Source organism: Echiichthys vipera (genome assembly GCF_963691815.1).
Source record: "Echiichthys vipera genome assembly, chromosome: 2".
NCBI classification, from domain to species: domain Eukaryota; kingdom Metazoa; phylum Chordata; class Actinopteri; order Perciformes; family Trachinidae; genus Echiichthys; species Echiichthys vipera.
This window is the reverse complement of record NC_139827.1, coordinates 24,871,690-24,896,742: the sequence shown is the minus strand read 5'-3', so window position 1 is coordinate 24,896,742 and position 25,053 is coordinate 24,871,690. Positions and strand designations below refer to the sequence as shown.

Below are 25,053 nucleotides of genomic sequence, written 5' to 3'. Positions count from 1 at the left end.
CACTGTATGAGTCTGGATCCTCTCAGTTAATTTCCAGTTTCCATGGGGCGTGGTCAACGATGGAGAGCAAAATCCATTTTTTTCATTTTCACAAAAACATTTTAGGCAAGAAATAAGCAAAACAGTAACAGAATATCGAGTCATATTATATCAATCTGCCTGGATGATAGTTCGATCTGAGTTTTGTAAGCATGAAAAACTGCACTGAACAGACCTGCAGACTGGACAGTGACAGTCAGTCATCGTCTTATAAACCCGCCCCACATGAGATAAACTGTTGTGATTGGTCTGTCCGATGGCAGGCTTTTAATCTGTCTCAAGGCTTTAGAAAGAGGCCCCGATCGAAGATGGCGGTGCTTTGGGGGTAGGACACATGCGCAGTGGAACTGGAGCTGCTCTGTTCTCTTTTAAGGATAGTGCGCCACCTTTTGAGCATCATGGCAATAGCAGACCAGATTTTACTGTGCATGTACCCCAAAGCACCACCATCTTTGGTTGGTGACTTAGCCTCATTGTACTAGTCTTGATCTGTCTGAATGGGAGAGGGACCAAACGTACAGTATGTGCCAGAGCAAATGAAACATGAGCTTGGCAGATTGGTCTGGTTTCCCGGCTACTGAAAGGTGTGTTTCTCCTGATCGGTCCCCTTTAAAATCAATTAGCTGCAATCAGCAGCTAATTGATTTGTGTGTGTGTGTGTGTGTGTGTGTGTGTGTGTGTGTGTGTGTGTGTGTGTGTGTGTGTGTGTGTGTGTGTGTGTGTGTGTGTGTTCATGCCAGTTGGCTAAAAGGAGGCGTGATCACAAAAATGGTGCATAACTTCCAAATGGATTCACAGACTTGCACAGGATTTTGTAGAAGGATTGGTCATGAGCCAAAGGAGCTGATCAGCGTTTGGGTTTGTGGCAGTGCCACTGGCCTATGATGTAATGTTAATGAGGTTTTGTGTGCGTGAATTGTGTGTGTGTGTACGTGGTCACAGCTATTGCAAACTAGCTCTTATCTTGGTGTATTGTTGTGGTTTTAAAAGAGCTCAGACAACAAAAACATTATTGAGTTGTTTTTTTTTGTTTGTTTTTTGTATGACCTAAAACTTGAAGGCTTGAAACTTGACTCATTTACAACGCCTTTTATTTGTACGTCCAAAAAGTAGTATTTTGCCAATAAATAAACCCATGCATAAACAATAATCCACCTTTCTGGAGTGAAATACACATTTGTAAAAAATACACATCTTCATCTTTGATTTCTGGCTTTTATTAATCATATTTTGGTGTCATCAGAACGAGCATCCGTCAGAGAAAGATCATCACTTGCTGCAATCTTGCTATATGTGTACTGGAATTGTAATCAAAATAATGGAAAGGAAATGCCAAGGTAACCCTCTTAAAACACAAAAGTTTTGTGGAAACACTATGATTTCATAAACCTGGTACAAAACTAACCTGAAATCAAGATAAGAGAACTGCTTTTAGTCGCCCAAATCAACATAAAAATGTAAGTTTAGTGGCAGCAGAGGTGTTATTCAACGTCCTCCACTTGGGTTTCAACACTGGAGGACACCACCCGCCCATTGACGATCTCCTCCACGATAGTCTTCACTCTCCTCTCGACGTGGGGTTTATGCTCTGAGGAGGAGAACAAACATATGCATCATGAGGCTACAGTACAACAAGCCTAAGTCAGTGATGTTGTTACAGGATCACAAAGTCCGTTTAATGACTGATTAGGATTCCTACCTTCAACTTCAACAACCTTGCTGATGATCACAGCCCTATGGAGAAGGGGAACATTGTTTTAAAACCTATATTATTCACTTTTTGTCATGCTACATTTGCTTATACAACTTATACAAGAAATCCAACACTCACTTTTTCTGTTCATGTAGCTCTCCCTCCAGCAGCCTCCTGTACTCTGCGATCTCCAGTTCCAGCCTCATCTTGATGTCCAGCAGCAGTTTGTAGTCAGTTTGCTGCTCCTCGATGGAGACTCTCAGCTGCTGCAGCTCTGTCTCCAGTATGTTGATGGTCAGCTGCAGCTGGCTGAGCTGAATGCTGTATTGACTCTTCGTTTCTTCTAGATCCTGCTGCAGGCACTGAATCTGCAGGGTGGACGAGAGCAATGTTAGGAAAGCTGAGCAGCTGTGTTGCCAGCAGGCAAGGCAGGCAACGGCTTGTGGCCCCAGGCCAGTAGGAAGGCCCCGAGGGCTGACAAATTCTAAACTACAGCAGTGACAATACAAAAAGGTCAGTGTCAAGGGGGGGTTCAAGGGGCCCCCTGTGAGTTTTTGCCTAGGGCCTCAACAGACTCTAGAACCGCCTCTGTGCTCAGCAAACTTAAAAGCCAGTGAGCAAAATGCTTCACTCTCATTGAAAAGAATTACATGAATCCATCCCAGAAAGCTTAAACTCACTAAAATTTAAGTGATTTCAGTAAAAAAAAAACAATAGTTAGGAGCTTATATAAACATTAAAACAGTTTTTGTTTTCTTAGAATCCCCACTTACTCGGTCTGCTGAAGCTTTTAATCAACTTCAGATAAACTCTTGCACATAGATTTGCACCCATTACATTAGGAAATACATTTTTTAATGCTCATTAGGAGCAAGAGGGATAATTACAACTCACATTTTGAGTTGTTTCGATGTACAATTGTGCATGTGAGTGTTGTTTTAAGGCAGACTTTAACAAATATGAACCACAGTGAAAGTGTGCTTATGCATGTACCTCAGTGTGGATGCATTGCCGACTTATCTCCAGATTCTGGTAAGTCCTCTTCAGCTCTGACAGCTCTGTGTAATATGTCTTCACCTCTGTTGTGCATGTGATGATTTGCGTCTGGAGAAGATCCACCTTTTTACACGCACACACACATACGCAAATATAGATATGTAATCAATCCTGTGCAATCTGTAGATCTTTTCATAATCAACATTTTCACATTTCTGCTCTGATGTCTCACCTTAGACTGGAACCATTTATCCAGCTCCTGCTTGTTCTTCGCCACCAAAGCTTCATACTGCTCCCTCACCTCCTGCAGGACCAATGTCAGATCAACAGCCTCTGCACTGTCCACCTCTACATTAACCGTGCCATTCTGCTGGATCCTCATCTGATGCAACTCCTGCAATATGGACACATGTTTTTTTTTATCTCCTGTCCTTCTACAGGTGTGACAGGCGTGTGAGTGATGGCTGCTATCACTAACAGGTGGCGCCATTGTACTTGAAAACAGATGAGAGAGTGAGCCATCCTGCTTTTTTTTTTTTTTTAAACGCTACAACAGTGAAGTTTCTCTGAATGGTGTTCACCTCTTGGTGGTTGTTCTTCATGTACACCAGCTCCTCTTTTAGACCTTCTATCTGCATCTCCAGGTCACTGATGGAAAGAGTGAAGCCGTCCCGGACTCCTCGGAGACGCAACACATCGGCCTGCACCCCCGTATGCATGTTCAGCTCTGTCTCATACCTACAGAGGGGAAGCCACGTGAAGTAGTGATTAAATTAAATGAGAGAAAGACAAAAAAATCCATCTGCAGCTTCAGTGTTTGACAGTTCCATTAGATGTGAATGTTATTCCAACCATAAAATAAACCATAATACAACTACAGCCCTCACTTTAAATGCAGTTGACGTAGGATATTGAAATTAAATTATTTGAGGGTGCATGTGGATTTAGCATTAAGTGACGGAAAGGTAAACTTACTTTATTTTAAAGTCCTCTGCAGTCAGTTGACCATTGTCAATCTTGAGGATGATGCGTTGATTGTCTGAGTGTCTCTTCATGATCTAAATGAGGAGAAAATTAAACTTTGTCTGGATTTCGTTCATATGTTGGCTTGTTTTACCGGGCAGACTCATCAGTACATTTATGTGTCATTTGTATACAGCAGACACCAATATGTGACAGCTTATATTTATAAAAACTCAAAATCCATGTTTGGTTGCCAACATACTGTATATGCTTTCACTATGTCTCTATTGTGTACTAGAGTAGTTTTGTCAGTTAAATATGTTTTTATATGTCATGATGTGTAAAATATGTGTGGTACCTGAGCCCGGAGGTCAGTGATGGTGGCGAAGTAGCTGGTGAAGTCTTTGTGAACAGGAGATCTCTTCTCATAGAACTCTCTGATCTGCAGCTCCAGCTTCCGGTTGGCTGACTCCAGGGAACGCACCTGCACACGCACACGCACACGCAATCAGTGTGATGCGCCGTGCAGACATATGATAAATAACAGATGATAGATGTGTCCATTTATAAAACGCTTTAGTTCTGGCCCATGATTGCTTGGTAGCTAAATCGTTTTTTCTTGTTGTTGTTTTTTTTCTTTATGAATCCACAAAAGACAAATTAACTTTCACACCATCTGATGGAAGTTTTCAAATCCTTAACATAAATCTGTACCTATGTTTAAGTAAGTGTAATCAACCAAAAGTAATTTAAGTATCTTCTCGTGCAGCAGAAAGGTCCCTGCCAGCAGAGTATCATTACTCACACATTCATATGTAAGAAGAATTTAATGTTGCAGCTCCGTCAAGATGGGTACTTTTGTTTTACAATGAGACATTCATTTATTTATTTTTTATTTCAGACTTGTAATCCATCATAGGTTTTTAATATGATCTGCAAAGTGGAAATAAGGCTAGAAAGTAGAAAATAGTGTAAAATGACATAACTGTGAAATACTCTCACTGTTCACAGTGTTGTATATCAGTACTTTAGTAAATGTTTTTTCGAATGTCCAGAAGCTCCTTTAGTCTTAAATCGATTGTTCAAATTAATTTCTACAAAAACACCAGAAAAGGAGCAAAATCTCTCATGAGACTACTTTCCCAATGACCCACCTTAACCATTCAAGGTTTATGCCAAACCTTTACCATTTAACCTTAACCATCGGGCAAGACTTTTGCAAATTATGTTTTACCATAGACAGACCCAGTAGAAGTGCTGAAGAGATCTGCTTAAGGCCAATGTGAACAGAAGGGATAATCAAAGCTGCAATCAAAACCTGTTTCAGTGCCCATACCTAACCTGACTACTGTTTTAAGACAGACAAACATGTACAAATATGCACCTACCCTTTAAAGTTTACCATTTGTGTGCATGCATTGCCAACCAAGATCATATAAGGTAGGCATATTATTTATCATCATTATTATTATTATTATTATTATTATTATGATTAATATTATAAGCAAAATGAGCCACTGCACATTAAAACGTAGTAAATGTATTTGCACTTATCTAATTTAAATGCAGGCTAAACAATATAATGTTAAAATCCCAGTAAGTCTAGTAAAGATTCAGAGGATTGCGCAGCAATGTATAGGTATCATCATCATCTTCATCATCATCATCATCATCAACATCTTTTACCTTCTCCAGGTAGGAGGCCAGGCGGTCGTTGAGGTTCTGCATGGTCCCCTTCTCGTTGCCAATCACTGCGGTGCTAGTCTCGCCGTAGGAGTTCAGCGACCCGGACGAGGAGAAGACCGACTGGGAGATGCGGGTCCCGTAACCTCCCGCGCCCCCGTACACGCTGGGCGCGCGGCTCTGGAAGGGCCCTCCGGTGGAGATGCGGGTCTGGCCGCCTCCGACCAGCTGCATCCCTCTGCTCAGGCTGAAGGCGCTGCTGCCGGAGATGCTGTAGCTGCTGTTTTGGCGGCTGAGAGAGACAGACATGGTGAGATGTGGTGGTTCGAGCTGATGAGCAGAGCTGCAGAGTCTCAGAGGAGTGCCTCTGCCCTGCGACACATGGGCATTTTATAGGACTGTGAGAGGAGGAAGCAGACAGGTGCCATGCCATAACAATGTGCGGTATGCAGATAATGTTTTTTTTTCTTATGTTGTTGTGTTTTTTTTCCCCAATAGGTGTGCCCAGTAACATTAGTTACGCTATGTAGGAGACAGGCTGCATATCTCGTTAGGCAGCTTGATGGATGGGTAACTGATAATCTGTCTGATAGTGAGACAGGTAGAAGATAATTGTTTTTCCTTTCCATGTCAGTTATACTTAACGTCTGCTCAGGCATTTCCACAGTGTACACAACCTTTTGAGAGACTTCCTTTAAAGTGAGACTACAGTATGTCACCTTTAACAGAAGACATAACTTAAACCCCCCTCTTACAAATGAAGAGTTGGATTTATAAGAAATAAAACAATATCTTACTTTATTCACTACATTGACTGTACGTCACACACAAGCTGGACTCTATCTGCCCTGACGCACCAAAGTTTGTCTTAGGAGATTTTAATCATTGTAATTTAAAAATAACTTTAAGGACATATGGTCAGTATGTGACTTGCCCCACCACACAGAGGAACACTCTACTGGATCCTTGCCTTTACCTCCCTTTGGTGCTTCTTACCACAGCAGCGTGTATCCCACGCCTCCCACGACGTCTGGAGCAGGAGGAGGGAACAGTGAAAGTCTGGTCAGAGGATTTCCTCCCTCCAGGCATGCTTTGAGTGTACAGACTGGAACTGCCTATATGATGTGTGTGATGATAGATGAACTCTCAGGCACTATCTCATCATACATCACTTTCTGTGTGGACTTGATAGTTCTTATTTACCCCAATTATAAGCCTTGGGTGACTAAAGAACTTAAAAGTGTGATCAACAAAAATAAGAGAATTTTCTGTTCAGGTGACGTCCTTAAGAAAAAAAACTGTCTCTAAAGAAGTTAAGGAGCAAATAAGGAAGTCCAAAATAAAGTATAAGAATAAAATTGAAAGTTAGTACTGCAGTGGAGATCTTAGAGCTGCCAGGAGAGGAATAAAATCTATGGCATCATTAATCAGTCATCTTGTCCGACCAGGCAGCTCATCCGAGTAAATGTTGAGGATGATAACAACTTGGCAAACTGTTTTATTTATATTTCTCTCCGTTTGAACGGTATGATTCTATGAACAATATTTCCATTTTGCTGGAATCTTTGTCCCCACAGAATGATCTTGTGATATCACAGGAAACGTCAGAAATCTCCTTCAGAGGGTAGATTTACGTAAGGCAGCTGGTCCTGACTCCATCTGTGGTCGCACTCTACGACATTGTGCTGAGCAACTTAGTCAAGTGTTCACATCATTGTTCCAGATGTGTGTTGAGAAGGGCAGAATACCTGTGTTGACTGTGTGGAAGACATCCACCATAATTCCTATTACTAAAACTAGTAATCCAACAGACCGCAATGAATTCAGGCCAGTCGCTCTTATGTCTCTTGTGATGAAGGTTCTTGAGAGAACTACCAAGCTCCTCTCCTGTGGAACCAACTCCCAAGTGTTATTCGGGAGGCAGACACTGTCCCCATATTTAAGAGTAAACTTAAAACTTTCTTTTTTGATAAAGCTTACAGCTAGGGCTTACTATCAAAACACTCAATCCACAGAGAAATGCACGCAGTCTTTAAACGAGTCGTCAGGACTTCTGTGCAGTTGTGATGTCACAACTCTACTGTATGGAAAGTCTTGCTACAGTGCAGTTACAGTTATTCCCCGACATTAATGACGCAGCTCAGTGACTTAAAGAGCGCAGATCATGGATGTATAAAGAAAAATGGATACGGCGTTTGAGGTGGAGCCCCGTTCATTCTTATGAAAGCTGCTCAGTGGCACATGAAGCCAAAAAACTTCAACTTCTGCAGCTAAAAATTCCCAGATAATCGGCACTACTTCCACATTACAGGGCCCATATAGCAGCAACTTGAACGGGGAATAAATTATTTAATAGTGCGGCTCTTCTTGACTTGCTAAAAGTTATCGGACCAAATGAAAACAAAGTAATTTTGTTGAGGTGGGGTTGTTATTCTTGAATAAATGCGCATGTGTCATACCTCCAAAGCACCGCCATCTTTGGTTGGTGACTTAGCCTCTTTGTACTAGTCTTGCAGAAGACCAGGAAACACTGACCAATCAGAGCAGAGTGGGCTTTTTCAGGAGATAGGCGATAAAACGGAGCGTTTCAGACAAAGGGTGAATACAGGTATATTCAGACAGACAGTATGAGGAAAATAATGTTTTGGGCTTTTTTTACATTACAGCATTTAAACATGTTCTAGTAGAAACCCAAAATACAAGTAAGATCCAGCTGCTACCTGCTACAAATGTAGTTTCCTGTCACTTTTTTGGATTCTTGAATGGACCACATGAGGGAGATCAACCTTTCTTTTATAATGCTCACCTAGATCCTAAGCAGCAGTAATAGCATTTATATGCTTTGCTGCAGTTTGCACAGCTCTTCTGTCCTCAGACATCCTGCTCAATAGTGATTAGTGGATTCATAACAGCCACAGACACCCGTGAAAGGAATGGAAAACTGGTTCTCCTTAAATGCTTTCTGTTTTATTTTGAACATTAAACACTTCCCAAGAAGCAAAGGGAGTTGACAAGTTAACAGTCAGAGCATTAAGGGAAGATTTCTCTCTAAGCATGACTTACTACACAAACATAAACTCAGTTCCCTAAATACACACACACACGCATGCATGCACGCACACATACACACACACACACACACACACGCACGCACGCACGCACGCACGCACGCATGCACGCACGCAAAGGATCACACTTTCTTTGGAACCTTATCTAAGAATTGTTTTTTAAAAAAGTGATTGACACAAAAATCTGTAACCATTTCAATCTGCTGTGGACCACGCTCGTCAGGGGAAAGTGAAAGATAACACACTAATCTGTGCCTTTCACTCCCATCCTTAATGAAAACCATTACTTTGAAAAAGTACACTATTACAGATACTTTAGTTCAAATTTGTATGAAGTATCATAGTCTGATGCTTTCCAAGTTAGTAATTCCGGCTTTAATAGCTGAACTGAACAGAATTCAGCAACTTGTTATAAATCAGGTTATTGTCACTAATTAATTGTGCTTTAATAATTTATTTCCAAGTCAGAATCGATAAAACATCAGTCAAACCTTGTTGTTGATACAACCTCACATTCCTGCCTGCGCTCTGAGGTCATCAGGTCAGAGGCCGTTGGTTGTTCCCCACACTCGTTTTAGAGGCAGAGGGCATCGATTCTTTCAGGCAGTGGCACCCAAACTCTGGGATAGACTGCCTCTCTCTTCACCCTGCTTACTCTCTAATGATTCTTTTAAAAGCAGATGAAGACTCTTTTATTCAAGCAGGCTTTTAGTTAGACAATAAAAAAGTATTATGGCGATGAGGGCATAGTTCTATACGTTTATGTCTCTCTGTGTTTATTCATTGTCTTTTTTTACTTGGTTATTTTTATCTGTGAAACGTGTTATATAAATATATATAGATATATATAGATATATATAGATATAGATATACCTACATAAACTTTACTTACTTACTTACTCACTTTCTTTTTAAAACATTGCTGTTATTGTGTCTCAGGACCATAATTGAAAGTAAGACCATGAGAATAGCAGTGACAGCAGCGCTAATGATGACGAAATTGTTACTTTACTGACACCATTACACAACCATGTATGTATCCAGACTGTGGGTAAAAGACTCTTTGTAACCTTTCATCAGAATAACGAGTCCTGCAGCTTAAAACTCTAAGAATTCTCTAACAACTGTGAGCAAACAAAAAGAAGTGATGAGCATCTGCCACACCCTGGACTGATAACGCAGGTGTGTACACGTTTAAAACGGAACAAGCTGTCTGCAGTAGTTGGTGTCTGGGATGTTTATCAGATTTCAGTGACAGGCGTGAGCCACGTTAGTGTATTAAGACCATGCATGATTGTTGCTCCATAACTGAGGTTAAAAATAATTCCAACAGCTATATAGGATTATATCTAAGGTGCAGGTTTTATTACTCATAAAGAGTCATTAGTCAGAACATTCTACAGTATTATGTGCATTCACAGCTTTCCATTGTTTTGCTATCACTTCTACTCATGAATCCAAGTGTAGGAAATGATCACTCTATGGAGAAAATCCAGCAGGTGATGCTTTCACTGCCTGCTAGAAAATATTGTAGGGCTGTGTTCATGTTGTTTTCTGTTTCTCTAGACATCACAAGTTGTCCGTGGCGACTGGATACACAATAACTGGGCCACTTGTGGAAAATCTATACAGTATGTAAACAGCGCTGTCAACCACACTCTTATTTTCTGACTAAAAGGGTAGAGTGTTCGTCACCTGGAAAGTCCCTCCCTATACACAAACACTTTGAACACAATTCTGACAAATGTCTGTATAAACAACAAGCCTCCAGGCTGCAAAACTCTCAGCAAAAATCAAGGTCACACTTAGCCTTAGCAAAATTAGCCTGGAAAAACACTAGCCTTCAACATGCTATACCCTAATTACCAATTGTTTCTATGTTTCAATTGTCAAAACGTTTCAGTCATGTGTCAGATCATAAAAGATGACTCAGGTGGAAAACGAGTGGAAAAAGAGCAGCATTGTGGAAATTAATTTATTTTATGAAGTCATAACTAAATAATCATCCCCAGAAAGACATCGTTTTACTGACATACTTCTCATTTTACTTACTGTATCACTGTGAGTTTTGACAAAATAAGTAACATGTGTAATCTCAGAACTCATATATCATACAATACCTTTAAAGTGGGAATCTGGAGTTAACCTCAGTTGGAGCTCATTGAATAGACAAATGTGCCTTTTTATCCTGTGCTGATGCACTTAAACTTTAAAAAAGGAGAAAAAGGAAACAAGTTGTACACATTTTTAGGAACAATCTAACACTGCCTCATGAAGTCAGAACATATAAGCCTATAAACATTACTGGTGATGGTACTATAAAATGGTTGATTGAGTTTTGAAAAAACAAAGGTTTACTCTTCAGATTTGGGTTTAGAGTTTTTAGAAAGGTTTTTAAACGATAAACTATAAGATTAAAAGTGAAAACTGTTGTCTAAAGCCTGTAAAGGGTTGAAATAAAAGGCCCCATGATGTAAAAAGTAAGATTTCCATGTCTTTTTTATTATAAAGATGGCTGTGGTGCTTTATACTGTGAAGGTATCAAAAAGCAGACAATGTTTCTTTAAACGAGCCGCCAGCACTTCTGTTCAGTTGTGATGTCACAACTATACTTTATATGGGTGAAAAGTGCTGCTACAGTGTTGTTACGGTCGTTCCCCGGCTGCAGAGACAGTGCAGAGACGCCAAAAGGCAGATGTTGAAGACAGTCAGAGCAGACTGGGCTTTTCAGGAGGGGGTCTTAAACAAACAAAAAAAAAACAGGCGCCAAAACAGAGCGTTTCAGACACAGAGTGAATACATCTTTATAAAATAATGTGTTGTTTTGAACATTAAAGCACGTAAACATGTTCTAGTAGAAACCCAAAATACAAATATGAGCCTGAAAATGAACATGATATGGCTCCTTTAAGGCACATACCTTAGATCAGGTGTCTCAAAGTGATCCAGTAAAGTGCCGCTATGGCTGCAGGTTTTCATTCCAACCAAGCAAGAACACACCTGACTAGACTTACTCAACCAACTGAATGGCCTTCACACAGTTGGATTTGTTGGATCAGGTGTGTTCTTGCTTGGTTGGAATAAAAACCTGCAGCCACAGCGGCTCTTTACTGGATCACTTTGAGACACCTGCCTTAGATGCTCCATGTAAATGTGAGATAACTATTTCTTTCTGTGTCTGGTTCCAACATTTAAATAGAATGATAACTGCTTAGAGTGGAGATATCTGATTAAAGGAAGCCAGTTGAGGACACCAGAACCCAGTTTGCAGAGGCTCCTCATTTACTTCATCATCCCCTGCACTGGTCAAAAAAATCCTTAAACGTCTATTGAATTTCTTATGTAAAAACATTGACTCGTTTTATTGTTATTGCACTGCAAAAAAGGCCTTTCAAGGTAAGTGAAACGCATAATCATGGATTTGTGGATGTAGTGGTCGATTGCTTCCTTACGCACATCCTCCCAACGCATCCGTCTACCAATCAATGAGTGAACACTGTTATCTGTCTTTGATTTCAGGCCACATCTCTTACACCAAACTATAAAAAGAGTTCATCTGCCCGGTGTGCACCAGAAGCATCACACTTGTTGAATTTAGTTGTGCGCATATTTTAAACAGTCTTCACAGGTAACAGGTGACTTCTTCCATGCATTTTTTACATATAATTATTCAGTCAGTTTAAGCAATTGTAACTCTATTTTTCCTTCTTGTACACAGACATGTCAGGGAAAGGTATTGTGGTGTTTGCACTGTTGGTTGCACTGCTCATATCGTCTGCGGTTGGAGAGGCTAAAGGGACTCATCTACAGCAGCTTCTTGCCATGAGGGGGCAAGTGAGAGGCTCGACTGGCAGACAGGAGCCGGCGCCGTTGGCTCCCTCTGCACGGGTGGAGAGACGGGCACACCTATCAGAGGATGAACGGGAGATTATGACCAAACAAATAATGCAAGCGATTTCAGGTATGCTGTGGGTTGGGTGTAAAGCTTTTTTCTTTGATTGTTATGTTTTGCACGTGCCATTATATAAATGAGTGGGCAAAGATCCAAGGAGATGCTCAGATGTGTGTACTGAACCCTTGTGTGTGGTTCATGTAGGAATGGTTTGTTCACAGAGATGATGAACTCTGAGTGCATGTCAGATCGGGATTACCAGGGCTGGGTGGACTTCGGACGGCGGGACGCAGAATGAGAGGCAACAATGCCAACAGACTGCATTTTGTTCAAGTTTTATATAAAGTCAATGTTTTACTGTCACTGAAACTTTATAAATAAAACTTATTTGCAGAATCATCACAATTGTCATATCTGTCTTCATCGCTGCCACGGGGTAAAAAAGAGAGGCCGTAAAACTTTGCTTGATGAAAATGCAAGGATTTATTCACATGGCATATATGGACGTGATGCTGACACAGAAAACAGCAGTGCAGAGAAACAGTGGTTTGGTTGGTTTGAGTCAGAACACAAATTATTAGAGCCTGTGTTATATGATTTATTCCCTTTTTAATCCACAGTATCCTATGCCTTATTGCTACAGCTGATTGTTCAGAACAATTTCAAAGAAACATGCTGTTTAAAGGAAAGGAAAATATTATGCTTATCTTCACGTTCAAATTTGTATTTTGTGTTTCTACTAGAACATGTTTACATGCTTCAATGTTCAAAAAAACACATTATTTTTCTCGTATTGTCTGTCTGAATATACCTGTATTCACCCTCTGTCTGAAATGCTCCATTTTGAGGCCTGTCTCTTTAGCACCCCCCTCTTGAAAAAGCCCAGTCTGCTCTGATTGGCTTGAGAGAAAAATATGGTGCACCTTTGCAAAAGTGGTTTTCAAGGTGGGGGTGGAATTACTTAACCTGACTTTCGCCAGATGAATTTCGTTCCGCCTTGAGTCCACCTAGCTCCACTCAACCATCTGGGATCGCTCCATAGCCAAGTGATTTCAGTTTGTCGAGCAATCAGGACCGCCGGGTGCGGTTTCATAGATGTGATGTAGCGGAGAAGCGACTGTTGTGATTCAGTCAACAATGGTGGCTCGCATCTAGGAAGTAGGCGTTAACATCGATGCTGCTATTTCATCCGTGTTGTCCAATCTAGAGAATATTTCTTCTTTAAAAGAACACCAGAGAACAGCTCTGGAGGCTTTTGTACGTGGAAATGATGTTTTCACCATAGGTTGGTTTCAAAGTGAGTGGTTGAAGTAGCACGTCAATTAACATGACGGACAAGTGGTTTATTCAATCATATGCAAGGATTTTTGATAAGGCCCAGCCTCTTAAAATCACTTTCCTATGGAGCGATCCCAGATGTATGAGTGAAGCAAGGCGGAACAAAATTCATCTGGCGAGATTCAGGTTAGGAGATACTCAGATAGGGGCGATATATTCTAATGAGCCTGTATGTGACATATGCAGGGGAGCCAAATCTGATTGGCTTATTGAGCCCTTGTTTCTGATAAAGACAGCCCACAAGACTGGGTTGTCTTACTTCACAGTTTGTGGGTTGGTACTGTAGACCCTCCAGATACTCAGATATATGTGCATTAGCTCTGAAAAAGTGAGCGTGTCATAATATGTCCCCTTTAAAGAATTAGGACCCCTCTTCGAATCGGATTCCCCATAACGTCATGGAAAATTCACTTTGAATGCCCAAAATGATTTTGATTTCATTTATATCCCAGCAATTTTAAAATTCATGATTATGCAGCAGATTTGTACAAGCAACATTTTTAGTCAAAGCAGTGCAGTATATATACATATTGCTTAAATACAAATCCCATTCATTGTCTTTGATGCAGCGTGGCAAACCTGATTTAGTTTGGGTGAGGTTTTGCTCTGGATGAGGTTCATAAACTCCAACACTGCAGCCATAGAAACATGCACACAGGTGGTGAACTGTAGGGCAGACAGCTGAAGGAGGCTAACATCATCCACATTTTTGCAGTTCAGTCAGTGCATCATCTGTCATCACTATACTTCTTGATCAATTTCTCAAGTGTTTAACTCAGTATATTTCACAAACTTACTGTATACACAGCATGCGTTTCTCAATGTGCAAGAGTGTATTTTAGTGCATTTGAAAGTTCTCCAGTGTGAGAGCATTGGTTTGGTTTGTGGTTTCAACCTACAATAATTTACTGCACATATTCTTTTTTAACGTTCCCAAATCACAAATGACTTTGTTATATATACACACAAATGATGTTCCACTATGGAAACAGAAAAATTACATGTGATGTCTTTTTAAAACTAGCGGCTGGGAAAACGTGAAAATCACAAACCACAGTATAAAAGTTTTGTTTTCCTTCATAATCTTTCTTTTTTTGTGTGTAAAAAGAACTATTTCTGCAGGTTGCAGTCAAACAGCCTGGTGATCAGGTAATTTTCCTGAGATGAAAATGTAACACACGTGCATACACACACACACACACACACAGACACCACGCATACACACACACACAACTACTGTACTGTACACATTCATAGAAAAGAATAATTCTGTACACAACCAACAACTTAAAGTATGGCTCTAGCACATTCTGTGGCTTTTGTTTTAAAGACACCAGAGCTGTGGGCCCTGAACTGCACAGTGGGGATCACATGGCTAAATGCAAAGTCACTACGGTGAGAGAGGGAGGAGGAAGTGATGAACAGTCTTCATCAAACTTTCAGAGGATGACTGACTGCTTCTACCTCCCACTGCGGCCCATCATTCCCCAGGCTGCCACTCTGTGCAACCCCAGACCTTGAAGTTTCTCCACCAAGTTCAAACTGAAAATGTTCCTTTCGTCAGACGGTGAGCGTCCACGTTTGTCTTTTGCTGAGGGTGAAGGTTTTGTACTGTGGCTGTAGTGAAGGTAGTGGCTGGGATAAGGAGAGGCTGAGATGCCATGCTCTTGCAGCAGCTGCAGGAGTCCTAGTGATGAAGTGGTTAAATTTGTTTCGGCGGTGGTGGTGGTGGTGTTGGTGGAGGTGGGGGGGTTGGTGGCCCGACCTTCCAAGCCAAAGTGCTGCTGGTGGGATGGCGATGAAGAGCTCACGAGCTCACAGTTCCGACAAGATGGCAGGCCGAAAGAGTGAAGGCTGCCAACAGAAAATTAATTTTAAAAAAATTTAAAACACAGTAATCAAAAGTATTTTTGCAAACGCATGCAAGCTCATGCTCAAATAATATAAAACAAGACCACGTAAACGGTTTCAGTTAGTGAGTGTCTGTCTATCTATCATTGCTGTAAAACAGACAAGAGGATGTTAGTTTGGTATATGAGACAGGATCTGGTGGTTTGTTCAGATGAAAACCTATAAATGTCATAAGGCATTAAAACATGTAACAAGCCAAAAATATGTGATGAGCACAAACAAGTTAGAGCGTTATTAGGAAGCATAAACGTTACATAAAGACCCACTTCCTCCCAGTGTACAAACATTAAGCCAAAATATCCTGCATACGGGCGCTGCCATTTTGTAATTTTGGAGCCAGAGTCTTCACAGTAGTCACTGGGCGGTGGAGCCACAGTATCAAAGTGCCGCCCATACACCTGGCCAACCAATCGCTGTTAATCATGATGTTTAGTCTGGTTTTAAATCATCAAATAACTAATTAAAACCAAATTTATTGGAAAAATTGCTTTCTTTCTTTTTTTAGTTGTCATGGTCAGGGGAGGGGTTGATGAACTATACTGCAGCCAGCCACCAGGGGGCGATTGAGATGTTTGGTTTCACTTTCAGGGAGATGTCAGGCAGTCCATCTTTATATACGTTCTATGGTAGGAGGTGAAAGAAGCACAGTGCACAGTAGCTATGATCATTTCATTAGACATTTCATTTTTAACCTTTGGGTTTATTAGTTCAACAAAAATGGTACTGGGCCTCCATCATTAATATTGAAATCCAGCATTCATAGTGTATCCATAACCCTCAGCTCTTACTTTGCCCTGAAGGCGCCTTTTAGAGTTGGAGAAAGAGCCCCGACAGGCGTTTTCTGCCTCTGTCAGGGGTAAACAACCGAAGTTAAGTGGGGAGAGAAAGCAGCATGGAAGACAGGACACCAATACCTAAACTTATTGAATGTAAGTGAATCTGCAAAAACAAATGAATGAACACAGATTATTCTTTTGTTCCCTTTTTCAGGGCAATCGGGTAAATCACAGCAGCACAACATCAAATTCAAGCTAAAATTTGACTTCAGGGCTGTAAAAAATATACACAAAACAACACAACATACTTAAAAACACAAAGGCATTGAGAACTTGCATGTTTCCTGTATGTGTATTCTTACCTAGTGGAGAAGGAGGGGATAAGAGGGGAGGGTTGGAGGACTTGGCAGGTGGTAATGGTATGTGTGGGAGAGGTCTGAGGGAAGTTGGGACCGGATGGAGAGACTGCAAGGTCATGGAGGGAGAAAAGGCGCATTAAACTACACATGAAGAAAATGACGTTCAATGAGAAACTACTAGAGCCGATGAAGCTGCAAACAAAAATAACACCACACAATTCAAGGGATATAATCAATGCAAACTTGAGGTGGAAAATAAGCAGGAAACATGGATTTTAGAGGGGGTTTATTGAGGTGAATAGGATGACAAAGCTAGTGGAACTGTGTAGTATGTGTGCAGCAAGTTCACATGTGTCTTACCCATGCCATGCGCTCCAGAGAGCTGCGACATGTCCGGTTCATCTTCCTCCAGGTCGTTCAGACTGTAGACGTGCTGAATGTCAACCTCGAGCTCCCTGAAGTCTTTAGTCAGGACGCCCGGACGTGGATGCAGGATGCCTCCCAGGTTCGGTTTAGCCAGCTGCTGCCACTGGTGCAGAGTCACCGAGCCTGACAACGGAAGTCAGAGGGAATTACGTTTGAATAATGTTGGAATACGATAAAGTTACATGTTATTTATACCATAATGGTTTTGTTTGTTTGTTTGTTTGTTTTTTCCAAATTGTTTATGCTACTTTGTCACTCTCACATAAGATAAGTTCCAAGATGCTGATAAGATACAGTATCAAGCGTCAAGCTTTTACCTTCCAGGGGTTTGACAATTCGCAGGCGGTCGGGCAGGTAGGACCTGGATCCTCCTGCGGAGCCACAGGAGTGGCGTGAGCTACCGTTGGAGTAGTTGGTGCCTGTCGATGCCGCTGGGCTGGAGGCCAGGCTGTCATTTGGTGTCAGGAAGCCACTGGAGCCCTCCCCCTCTTCACAGTCCACTGCCAAGGCATGGAGTTTACGCTCACGCTCCACATCAAAGAAAGGCCGCTCAGAGGAGTGGTTCTGCTGGCGGGCTGCGCAGGGCAGCTTCAAGGTCCTGGCCCCCTGGTGTGCCTGGCTGGCCCAGACGCTTCGGCCCACAGACACTGCTGTTGTCTTCTTTCTGAGCATTATTGGAGCTGGGCTTTTCCTCCAGGGTAAGGCTGGCATTGTCGGAGCCATAGTAGCTGGTCCGGGGGGTGCTGGTACAACTGGAGCGAGTGGACACTGGGCTGGAGCCTGGCAGCCCAGGGGAATGACACCGAGACCGCAGCCTTACGGCCTTGTTCACCACCTTCACTGTTTCAAACACACGCCACGGGTGGTTCCTGCCAGGAGAAACAGAGCATGAGAGGCCGTTCAAAGATTGAGAAATGTATAACATATATATTTTTTCAAGCTCCAGTAGGTAAATTGTATGAAATCTTTTTTATTTAGAAGCAAAAAATGTGGTGTATATCCATGTTTATTAGTGAGACACAGGTAGGGCAGCACTTTAACTGTTGTGAACTAAATTATATTGATCTTTATTTCATTTGAAAGTAAAATGCCAGGATCCCATCTAACCAAGGAAAAGACAGTTTTAATGGTTAATGGTTTTAAGTATAAACCACATTAGGGTTGGATTAAGTCCATTAGTTAATGTCCACCCACCCTTCAGGGATTTATTTAAATATTTTGAATGAGGATAATTTGAGAATAGGTTTATGTTTCATGAATCACTGGAGGAAATAGGTTGCCTTTGTTTAGTATCTACTATGTTGTATTCCAATCATAAATACGATGTAGGTTTTGCTTGCACCACCTTAAAAAATCTATTTTCAAAACTAAAGTATTTCTTTACAACTTTAAAATGGTATGACTAAATGAGCAACAATCAAAGTTAAAATCTCTAAAATAACATCCATGGGGCCTTCAACAGGACTGTGTGGGTGTTGTTTGATTAGATTTGATCGACTGTTGCCTGGCAACATAAACAAGCAACCCCCCCCAAAAACGTTTAAAACATTTTCATTAAAATGTTGTTTAATCCAGTTTGGTGTAAGGACATACTTTGACAGAGCAAGGACAAAAATACAAATGGAGAAATCTCCAGTGGGAAACAACTGAAACTGTTTTAGTGTCTCATTATGAACTAATAGAAATCCCATTTGAAGATGAGGACACAATTTTTAGAATGAACTCTTTCTCAACATTAAAATAAAAACATAAACAACAACTTTGACTAGAGTCCGCACCGACAAACATTGTTTCCATTTAAAATACACTTGACGCTACAGTCTTCCAGCACAGCTAGCTTCTTCCTTACATGCTGTACTACAATACCTTTGGTCAGTCAACATGGGAAAGAAAGTAGAAAGAAGAAACAAGGTTTTCTCATCTGACCAGATCCTTTTGTATGTAATACTCAAGTTCAGGCACATATATTACCCAAACTATCTTTTTAATCTAAAATGTAAAATTCAACTATACTAACGTCATACCTTACTTTACCAAAACAACATAATGGTGGCAGATTGTTTGAAGCAATTAGAAGGAAACACAATTAATTAAAATAAATAATAAAATGAATTGTAACTTAACGTTCAGTACGTTAATTTCACAAAAATATGGTGAGCGCTTTAGAATATTTGTAGTTTTGATACGTTTTCTTCTAGAAATGGAGTCATAGCTTACTGGTGTTTTGTTTGTTTTTAAAACAACAGATAGTTACTGTTATAACGTGAGGTTATGATAACACAAAGCTCAGAGGAGAAAATCTAAATCATATTCAATTTTGTATATAAATAAAAGTGATTAAGCTAATTATCAGACCAAACACTTTATACTGTAACGTTAGTCTATGGCTGAATTTGTCCGATTTCCTATGATAACCTTGAAGCTACAATGTCTTTTTTTTCTATGAAATCATGAGAAAAAGAAAATTTTAACACTTGTATATTTCCGTCTTTAAGAGAAAACAACGTAGTAATGCTGCCAAACAGCACAAGGCATACAGGCCCGACGCCAAGGTGCTTATGCTTCAGCAAGCCCTTCAAACAGCAGAGAAAACCACGAAGATGGCTTCATTTAACACACACCTGAGGAAGGAGGCGCAAAAATGTGCACGTATGAAGAAGAGTTGGGTAGTGGAAAAGCAAAAACTTGTGCGTAAAAAAGAGGATGCTCTGGAGGAAATACACCCGTGCTAGAAATGAGATCAACAGGTTGGAGGGGGTTTTAAGGGCCGCTGAAACCAACAAAGAGTTCAGGAAAGAAGAGAATGAAAGGCCCCCAGCTGCTTAGAGCACAAATTGGATGAGGGGGAGCGGAGGAGAACGAGAGAGGAACAAATAGCCACAGAACTTAAAGAAATGCGCGAGAAGTGCCAGAAGAAAGAAGTGGTGATAATGAAAAAGGAAAAGCTGATCACATGGTTCCAGAGGGAGATTATAGCTCTCGCAAAGGAGCATATAGAAAAAGAAGACGCAGGGATACAGCTGAAGGTAAAATGGGAGGCCCTGGAGGTCAGGATCAAGCAGGAGTGGAGGAGAGAGACAAGGTTTGCCGTTTGGTTTTCACTGACACGGATTATGTTGCTTTGGAGAAAAATGGCTCATTGGATTCTAAGAGCTCGTCCTTTGATAGCCTGATTCAAATATCTTTCAATTTCTTTTTTCAGGACCTTTACAAGGAAAAGCTCCCTCTCTGCTTGTCCCTCACCTGTTTTGTAGAGGAGCTCAGTGATAAGCACTGTGGCCTCATAAGAAATAGAACTAAATAGATAACACATTATATAAAGATCAAAATAAATACTAGCAGCAAAATGTCATTATATTTGTTCAATATGCATTAAATGTAGATATCAATACTAAAAGCAATCCTGCTGCAGAAAAATAACCCCCATGAGTGATATTATATATATATATATATATATATGAGATTGTTAATAGTTAATAGTTAATAGTGGTGCATCAATGCAGCAGCATTTCACTGTTGTAGCCGGTCAAAGTGGAGCTTGTTTATAGATTTTCTCAGTCTCTTTGTTACATTTCCTCAGATCAGGATTAAAATTCTCAAAACCTCCACATCATCTTGCCGCTTGTGTACTTCACTATGAGGCAGCAGTATGTTTCAGACTTTCCTGCATGACGTGTGGAAATCATAAATACTTTTGCTTTTTTTTTGCTTCATACAGGGTAAAAAATGTATACATACTTTGATTAACTGTTAAGTAGATTGTTTATTATAATGTATTTAATTTTTTTTATTTTCAAAATGTAATAGAATTTACACCCATCCTTTTATTGTTTTGTCACCACCTGTTCTCAAACTGACGTCCGTTCTGGTCCAGGCCTGACCTCCTGACCTTCATTTCTTAAAGTAATGACGGCCACTTATTTTTCTTTACTTAGCTGCTTTTTTCTGCCATAATACAAATTCTAACAGTCTATTCAGTGGGACTATAAGCTGTGGATCCACCTGACTTCTGCACAACACAACTGAGGTTCCCAACCCCATTTATAAGGCAAGAAATCCCAGAATATAAGGCGTATTTTAACTGGTTTTACACTTTTTTGTTAAGTACATATTTCCACATGTGTTAATTTATAGTTTTGATGCCCTTCAGTGTGAATCTACAATGTCAAAAGTCATGTAAAGAAAGGGAAAAAAAGGAAAAATTGAATGAGAAGGTGTGTCCAAACTTTTGGTCTGTACTATATATAGATAGATAGATAGATAGATAGATAGATAGATAGATAGATAGATAGATAGATAGATAGATAGATAGATAGATAGATAGATAGATAGATAGATAGATAGATAGATAGATAGATAGATAGATAGATAGATAGATAGATAGATAGATAGATAGATAGATAGATAGATAGATAGATAGATAGATAGATAGATAGATAGATAGATAGATAGATAGATAGATAGATAGATAGATAGATAGATAGATAGATAGATAGATAGATAGATAGATAGATAGATAGATAGATAGATAGATAGATAGATAGATAGATAGATAGATGGATAGATAGATAGATAGATAGATATATAAATGAGTTATCAGTTGCATAAGTGTGTATTTTCAAGTTAAAATGCACATATTGGGCGCCCGGTGGCTCAGCGGTTAGACCAGGCACCCCATATTCAGAGAATATTGAGATGGTTTTCTGTTCAGGACCGGACTACCATCAACCATCACAAATTTGACGCAGCAGCATCGGTTCAACTCTGACCTGCGGCTCTTTGCTGCATGGCACCTCCTCTCCCTCCCATTTCCTTTCAAAACTCTAGCTGTCCGATCTAAATAAAGGCCAAATAAATATCTTTAAAAACAAAACATAAACCCCCTGCACATATCATATCATAACCGAAGCACACCATGATTTGAGTTGCCTGTACACTGTTATGGCTGACGATTAATATTCAACCTCAACTTTCTATGATGTTTCTCTCCAAGTTAATTGGTTTGGATGAAGGCTTCGTTCAAGTCAAGTCACAGAGCAGACAATAGGCTGACTGTTCTCTCCCTGCAGAGCTGCAGTCATTGAGGATTTAAGTTAAAACAGATTCCAGCAGTGACAAGTGTCATCAGAACACCAACAGACACTTCTCAAAAGTGTCCTGCAGCGTAATTCATTTCCTGCAGTCAATCAGTGCGCGCCGTATGGAATATGTTCACTAAAATACGAAGATATAGTGCTGCCTGCTCAATCCTCCAGCATGAAACACACAGCAGGTTTCACGCTGCAAAGACAGATTGTGAGCGGGGTTTTGTTTTATACAAACAAAAAGCTACCAGAAGAGGTAGAAGTACCGGGGCATTTGAGCATCAAATAAACCTCAAATAAAGTAAACATCCCAGGATTTATCCAACGAGAAATGGAACAGCTAAGAGAAATGTAAGCAAAGCCTTCCACAAATGAGAGCTCATATACAAAATCGCAGACTCACTTATACTCTGAGGGTGCCGGGGTGTCCAGGCCTTTGCGGAAGGTGCCTTCTATCTCGGCTGCCAGTGAGTCCATGGGGAGGACAGAGGCCAGTGCAGTGTACCGCTGCACCGTGCTGTTGGGCAGGCTCTTATTCCGCAAGTTCTTATTGTCCTCTCGGGCCTCACGGAGCATGTCCTCACACTGTGAGTACTTGTCCTGCAGGTCCTTGAGCTGCAGACAGAGGGAGACATATCTGTCAAAGTGTAGTACGAGAAGAATACCATTCACAATGTCAGAGCTGACTTCTAAATGTTTAAGTATACTTATGCAATGATGCATATAAACAGGTCTGTCTGGGGACGCAGAGAAGTGGTTTCTGGGTAACCATGTGAAGGCTAGTAAGAGTAACTGATGTGTATATTAACAAGTAAGATTGTAAGTGTCTTGCCTCTGATTGAAGATTTAACTGACTCTCACGGTAGGCACTCAGGTGCTGGTTTAGCTCCTCATTCTCATGCGTGAGCTGGAGGGAGAGAGTAAAGTTAGCAGAGTTTTACTGTGATTTGACATGAGTTAATTCGTAGAGAACATGGAAACGCTCTCTCACCCCTTTGCAACGAGCCTGCAGGTCAACGATCTGAGCGAGCAGCGAGCTGATCTCCTCCTGTTGTCGGAGAGAGTCCTCGACTTTCCGTGCTAGCTCCTCCGACAGGTCGACTACCTGCTTATTGACGGATGCTGAAACACACAAGTCCCTTAAAAACAACTGTGACTTATCGCCTATGCGTCATTTTCATATACTGAAACAAGAGTGTAACACTTACTGAGTTCTTCCACACACACCATCATCAGCTCCTGTTCTTGCTCCTCGTAGTTGGTTGTCTCTGTTGTGAGCTCATTAGCCTGCAGGAGTAATGCAAATGTCAAAATGTCCTACTTTTAATGATCCAGTCAATCCAAAAATGATATATTCTATTAAACGGTACCATACTTTTTGTGCATAATTTGATTGCTGATAGTTTTCTGTCGTTTCAAGGCACTAAATCCATTTCCTGTATGTTAAATTCAATCATTAGCACACCTGATTCAATCCCAAAGCATTTGTTTTAAAAAAAATCTTTTGTTTGTTTTCAATCCACTCAGTTAGAGTGGATTCGCTCATATCAGTGGAGTTTTTATTGTTTAAAAATGTTTAGTTTCAGTTTACTTTTATTAGTTTCTGTATCAGTTTTTTTATTATTATTATTATTATTATAATATTAGGGGTATTTGTCAGGGGCAAGATTTGAGACTTTCAGAATAGGTATTACAATACAAAAAAAACACTTTTTATAGGCAACTAACTCTTAGTCATGTAGACTCTCTTAATAGTCATAATAAACATTATGAATGCCTCCTCATGCATGTTGTGTTGTGTTGAAATGTGACCAAAATCTCAAAGAATAAAATTAAAGACATTTCCTGTGTGTTTGATTATTTTTGTAAAGTACACAATACAATACCCAATACACCCAGTACACAACACTTTTGTAAGTACACAATATCGTTTCAGCTCGTTTTTTTTTTTTTCTAAAGTCTAGCTTTTATTTTTATTTCAGTAAACGATGAAGAAAATTCCACACCTAGTTTTTGTTTTTAATGCCGTTTTAGTTAACTCTAGTAACCTTGATGCTAAGACACAAAAAATATAGCAATAGATGTTACTCCCCCAAATATTGAATGAATTTATGAATGAACATTATAGACTTAATTCTAGATAAAGATGTGTTATATAATATAATGTTTAATATATGTGTTTATGCAAAGTATAATGGGACTGTATACTTTTTTGTATTTTCAAGAAGTTTCTGCAAATAAATGTTTCTCTATGAATACCTTACATTCTGGATTAAAAAATAAATTGAGTCAGTACTTCTTAAACAATATCAAAAGTTAAACTCTCTACAGACATGACAATAAAAATGATGATGAACATTTTAAGTGTCTTATTTCATCTTATATGTACAAGCAACTTTCCTTTCATTTCATTGTGTGTGTGAACTTTTCAGTGTTACCTCTGATCGTAGTTTGCGGTTCTCGTCCTCTAAACCTTTCAGTTTCTGCTGCATGAAGTCAAAGTGGACGAAGTTGTTGAGAGAGCTGCATGATTCGTTCCTTTTCATTCTACGATAAGAAAATAAACATTCGTCTGCGTCATCTTTTGTTTTTTTCTCCTCAAATATTTTCTAACTGCATAAGTGGTAATACAGATACTGCGGATGCTAAATTAATGTTTTGTCCACTGGCTGAATGGCTCGAGAATGAAGAAGAATGTTCACTCAATAGATTACCATTGTTTCTTGGCTCGTGATTGAGCAAATCTACCAGCCACTTTCTTGTTTAACCTGCATTTGGCCGGAAAATTGTGCTAATTTTGTGCCCTGCGTGTACTTAAGCGTGGT

General features: G+C 40.2%; 2 protein-coding genes across 2 annotated transcripts in view; both read right to left on the bottom strand.

The window, feature by feature from the left end:
• Window positions 1–1,520: 1,520 nt before the first annotated feature.
• Window positions 1,521–7,153, bottom strand: LOC310956471 (keratin, type I cytoskeletal 19-like; the record flags this gene model as incomplete). Its single annotated transcript, XM_083926695.1, has 11 exons — window positions 1,521–1,627; window positions 1,739–1,773; window positions 1,871–2,100; window positions 2,726–2,851; window positions 2,961–3,122; window positions 3,310–3,466; window positions 3,704–3,786; window positions 4,050–4,175; window positions 5,378–5,666; window positions 6,371–6,404; window positions 7,123–7,153. 11 exons carry the CDS (start codon window positions 7,151–7,153, stop codon window positions 1,521–1,523), a joined length of 1,380 nt encoding a protein of 459 aa, XP_083782821.1.
• Window positions 7,154–12,852: 5,699 nt separating this feature from the next.
• hap1 (huntingtin associated protein 1) overlaps window positions 12,853–25,053 on the bottom strand; it is a gene marked incomplete at its 5' end in the record, with an annotated part of 28,614 nt that continues 16,413 nt past the window's right edge. Inside the window, 10 exon segments of the mRNA XM_083926685.1 lie at window positions 12,853–15,526; window positions 16,722–16,824; window positions 17,079–17,267; window positions 17,462–17,718; window positions 17,720–18,013; window positions 22,632–22,843; window positions 23,061–23,135; window positions 23,220–23,350; window positions 23,437–23,515; window positions 24,667–24,775. Coding sequence (XP_083782811.1) covers window positions 15,133–15,526; window positions 16,722–16,824; window positions 17,079–17,267; window positions 17,462–17,718; window positions 17,720–18,013; window positions 22,632–22,843; window positions 23,061–23,135; window positions 23,220–23,350; window positions 23,437–23,515; window positions 24,667–24,775 — 1,843 coding nt within the window. The 3' untranslated portion in view covers window positions 12,853–15,132.